Here is a 5,407-nt window from a genome sequence, read left to right as displayed (position 1 = left end):
ACAAATAGGCCTACCACTTTTGATACTTTTTAATTCAAAAATTAAAAATGTGATACTTAATTTTAAGACTGTATTAGTAAATATGAACATTAAGATTAATAAATGCTTTTAATAAGGGGTTTTCATTGTTAGTTAATGTTAAAAATAGAAACTACTTATAAAGTGTTACCATAATCCAAAATATAAATAAAATCTTAAATTAATTTCCCATACAAGTAGCCTACCTGCGTGCCATCTGCGCCAGGTCGGGAAAGCGGCCTTGATTGGTCCTCCAAAATTCGAGAGGGTTATTGCTCCTGGGGATTGGGACTTCTGAGAGATAACCATCTAACTGTTGAGCGGTTGAGCTTGTCCTCTGTCTTGCAAATGGGTTATTCTCTTGGAGGATCTCATCGAACATGTCAGACAGCGAGACTGTGCGCGGCTCATCTGTAGTACGAGCGCGCTTACTTTCTGCGCTGTTTTCATCTCCTGCGCTGTGCATCACCTGACCGTCTCCATCACTTAGCGGCTTTCCCAAATCCAACTCGGCCTGGATCATTTCTCGTGTGCGCAGCTTTTTCCCCACATCCAAGTAATGATCTTTATATCGTGGATCAAGCACAGTCGCGATGCAGTACAGGGGTTCTGAGTCCGCCTGACTAAATCGTGTGCTGACAGCTTCTAAGAGCGCACTTTTAGTTGTTTTCACTCCGTGGTCTGTTTCAGCCTCTTTGTTTAAAAGACGCTTTAGTGCTGCAAGTAAGGGTATGACGTCTGCCACAGATGCATCAGATGAGCTTATCTCTTTTGTTATCTGCTCAAAGGGGGCGAGAAGAGAGAGAACGTTCTCGATTAACACCCACTGGTATGCGGTGAATGTCGCGGGCAGGTCATGATCTGCTATGTATGTAGCCAAGACTCGCTTTTGCGCAAAAAGGCTTTCCAGCATATAATATGTACTGTTCCACCTTGTGCTCACATCTTGTTGGAAACGTTTCTGTGGCGTTCCGAACTGTTCTTGGATAGATTGTAGGCGCGCATAGGCAAGCGGTGAATGCTTAAAATGGCCAACAATTTTCCTGCCTATCGCTACCACATCTGCTATACTGCGCTGACTCAACAATCCCTCGTTGACCGCCAGTTGAATTGTGTGTGCCATACACCGTATGCCTTTCAGATCGCTATCTTCCATGGCTTTAGCCATATTTCTTGCGTTGTCACTGACTACCGCATGCACTTTAGATCGGTCGATACGCCAAGTGTCAAACATGTTGGCGAACGCCTCGGATATGGCTATAGCTGTGTGGGACCCTCTAAACTCTTGTGAGTGAAGCACAATCTTTTGTAGCTTGAAATCTGTGTCGATCCACTGCGCAGTTAAACTCAGCATACTGGTGGGGCTCACATCCGAGCTCCAAATATCAGTCGTGAAGCTGAGGGCTGCAATATCTGTAGCCAAGAGCTCATGGACGTGAGATGAAACGACGTTATACATCTCAGGCAAGCACACGTCTGAGAAATACCGTCTACTTGGCATGGTGTAACGGGGCTCAATATGGTCTATAAGCCTGCGAAATCCAACATCCTCTACAACAGAGAATGGTTGATCATCCAATGCGATGAATTCCATTATCCTTTTAGTAATACCTTTAGCTTTGGCACTGTCATTGGTAAACTTTTTTGCCTTTTCTAGGAAGTCAGCCACAGATGGAGTGGGTGTCCTAGGACTGGGAGGAGCTATTTTCCTTTTCACTGCTGCTGTTGCCGCTGCCGCCGCCGTGTCTTTCTCGTACTCTGCATGATGTTCCGGGTGTCTTGATTTTAAGTGATAAATTAAACTTGAAGTGCTGTACGTTTTTGCAGATGCACCCCCTCTGGACAATTCAGCAGAACAGTGTCTGCAAACGGCCGTTTTTGCCTCTTTCTCTGACACTTTAAAGTGCTTCCACACTGCTGACATGTTTGCTGCATAAAGCGCGCGCATCTCACTCTACGCGGGTTACTATTTGATCGCGTCATTAAAAACGTCATTGTTCGGCAAAATTTATTCGGCCTTATTACTTATTCGGCCGAATACCGAAAGTGCTTTTTTTGGCTATTTTCGGCCGAATAATTTCGGTTGCCGAACATTCGGTGCATCCCTAGTGATGATGATGATAGAGGTCATCCTGTGAGGCTGATGTCATGGAATGTCAGAGGATTAAATGGTCCTGTTAAAAGAGCTAAAGTTTTCTCCCATCTTAAATCTTTCAAACCAGATATATTGTTTTTACAAGAAACACATTTAAGACTGAATGATCACAATAGAATTCGTAAGATATGGGTCAGTCAAATTTTTCATTCCAAATTGAATAGCAGATCAAGGGGGGTGGCAATTTTAATTAATAAGAGGGTACAGTTTATACCTTCTGACACAATCTGTGATCCTAACGGTCGTTACATTATTGTCTCTGGATCCCTCTTTCAAGTCCCGGTGGTTTTAGTTAACGTTTATGCTCCCAATTGGGACGATGTTCACTTTGCAAATAGTCTCCTATCATTAATTCCTAAACTAAATACGCATCATCTGTTATTCGCTGGCGATTTGAATTGTGTTTTCGATCCTCAGCTTGATAGGTCCACTACTAGTAGTAATGTGTCTGATATGGCAAAGGCCTTTTCTCAATTTATGCAACATAATGGCTGTGTGGATCCTTGGAGATTCTTAAACCCATTGACTAAACTATTTTCCTTTTATTCTCATGTCCATCACTCCTTTTCTAGACTAGATTATTTTTTTATAGACAACTTGTTTATATCAATGGTTAAGAAAGTTGACTACTCCGCTATAGTTGTATCCGATCATGCCCCTGTGGTTCTTGACCTGCACTTCCCTTTGAACATCAGGGAACGACCACTCTGGTCATTTAATCCATTACTGCTATCTAATGATAAGTTCTGTAACTATGTCTCAACTAATATAGATAATTTTTTGGAATCCAATAAAACGGATTCAGTGTCTTACTCATTACTTTGGGAGACTTTAAAGGCTTACTTGAGGGGTCAAATATTATCTTATACATCATATGCTAATAAAGAACGTAAGAAGGAACTACAAGCACTCTCACAATCCATATTAGATGTAGACAGACAATATTCTGAATCGCCCACAGCTGAATTACATAAAAAAAGAGTTGACTTGCAGACAAAGGTAAATTTTTTATCCACTACTCATGCAGAACAATTAATAATGAGGACACGTGGTCTTTACTATGAGTATGGAGACAAATCAAGTCGGCTCTTGGCTCACCAGTTGAAACGTCAAACTGCCTCCCGTCTTATTTCTCAGATAAAGGACTCTAATCAAATTTTAACTAGCAACCCAAAAGAAATTAATAATATTTTCAAAACATTTTACTCCTCATTATATACTTCTGAATTCCCTCCAGATTCAACAGATATGGAACATTTCTTAGATAATTTAGATATTCCTACATTGCAACCAGATACAGTGATAGATTTAGATCATGACCTTGAGATTGAGGAAATTAGTAGGGCCATTATGGCAATGAAGAGTGGTAAGTCTCCGGGCCTTGATGGGTATCCTATTGATTTTTATAAGAAATTTAAGCAGAAACTTGCACCAATTCTTTTTGAAGTTTTTAAAGAGTGTTTGGTCGTAGGCTCCCTGCCTCCAACTTTTTCACAAGCATCCATTTCACTCCTTCTTAAAAAAGATAAAGACCCTACGCTGTGTGAATCATATCGTCCTATATCTCTTTTAAACTCTGACTTTAAAATTTTAGCTAAAGTGTTAGCATTTCGTTTAGAACACTTCCTCCCCTCAATAATTTCAGATGATCAAACTGGATTTATTAAAGGTCGCCAATCTTTCTCTAATATTCGTAGACTCGCTAACATATTGTATATTTCTGATTCTTCTCCGCTCCCGGAGGTAGTTATCTCCTTGGATGCGGAGAAGGCATTTGATCGAATTGAATGGCCATATTTATTTGCAGTCTTAAAGAGGTTTGGTTTTGGCAATAATTTTTTGTCTTGGGTTAAGTTAATATATCATTCCCCTTCGGCATCCATTCGGACTAATTATTCTCGATCAGACTTTTTCCCATTAACACGAGGGACTCGTCAGGGATGCCCTCTGTCCCCACTCCTTTTTGCCATTGTGATTGAGCCCCTTTCAATAGCTTTGAAAACAACCACAGTGTTTCAGGGAATTAAGAGAGGGGGTATTGAACAACGTGTGTCTTTATACGCTGATGACCTTTTGCTTTACATCAGTGATCCCATATTTAGTTGTCCTTTAATTATATCATTATTAGGTCGGTTTGGTACCTTTTCGGGATACAAATTAAATTTCCAAAAAAGTGAATGCTTCCCCATTAATAATTTGGCCTTACAAATTCGACAAGAATCATTACCCTTTCGTTTTTCTCCAAATGGCTTTAAATATCTTGGAATTCAAATGACGCGTTCCTTTTCTTCTTTGTTTGAAGCCAACTACAAAGTTCAGTTAAAAAAAGTAAGTGAAGAGTTGGAAAGGTGGCATAGTCTTCCCCTTACTTTAGCAGGAAGAATAAATTCCGTGAAAATGACAATTCTTCCCAAGTTCCTTTATTTGTTTCAGTCCTTGCCGGTTTTTTTGCCCAAATCCTTTTTCCGTTCAATCGATCAATCTATATCCTCTTTCATTTGGGAAAATAAGATTCCCAGGGTTAACAAACATGTTCTTCAGAGGACCCGTAATGCAGGTGGTTTAGGCCTCCCAAGTTTTACTCATTATTACTGGGCATCAAATATTCATAAGATATTATTTTGGCTTCATTGCCCAGAAACAAATTGGTGTTTAATAGAAGCACAAACATGTCACTCTTCTTCTCTCCCTGCTCTAGTGTATTCTTCCTTACCTTTGAAAGCTTCTCGATTTACATCTAACCCTGTGGTACTTTCTACTCTCAAGATCTTTAATCAGTTCCGTTGTCACTATAAACTCACATCAGCATCAGTTTTGGGTCCTATTTACAAAAATCATTTATTCCCTCCCTCTACACTGGACTCATCATTTAAACAGTGGGTAGCTTCCGGGTTGATATGCATCAGGGATTTATATTCTGAAGGTTTATTTAACAGCTTCGAGAACCTCTGCAGATTGTATGACCTCCCACAAAACCATTTTTTCAGATATCTTCAGATTCGCAATTTTGTTAAGAGCAAATTTCCACTCTTCCCTGTCGTTCCTCCTACCTCGCCCTTAGACAGTCTTACTCTCAATTTTAATAATAAAGGATTGATTTCCATATTGTACTCCCAGCTCATATCTTTGGAAGGGTACAATCTGGATAAAATTAAATCCAGATGGGAAGATGAACTGGGCACAGAGTTATCTGAGGCTTTTTGGAGGGAGGCACTTAAAAAGGTCCACTCATCA

General features: G+C 40.1%; 1 protein-coding gene across 1 annotated transcript; it reads right to left on the bottom strand.

Moving 5' to 3' along the window:
- Window positions 1–220: 220 nt before the first annotated feature.
- LOC307125441 (zinc finger BED domain-containing protein 4-like) lies at window positions 221–1,942 on the bottom strand (the record flags this gene model as incomplete). Its single annotated transcript, XM_079815290.1, has 1 exon — window positions 221–1,942. One exon carries the CDS (start codon window positions 1,940–1,942, stop codon window positions 221–223), a length of 1,722 nt encoding a protein of 573 aa, XP_079671416.1.
- Window positions 1,943–5,407: the final 3,465 nt, after the last annotated feature.

The sequence above is a fragment of the Gobio gobio genome, assembly GCF_949357685.1.
Source record: "Gobio gobio genome assembly, chromosome: 4".
NCBI lineage: Eukaryota > Metazoa > Chordata > Actinopteri > Cypriniformes > Gobionidae > Gobio > Gobio gobio.
This window is presented reverse-complemented; position numbering and strand designations above follow the sequence as displayed.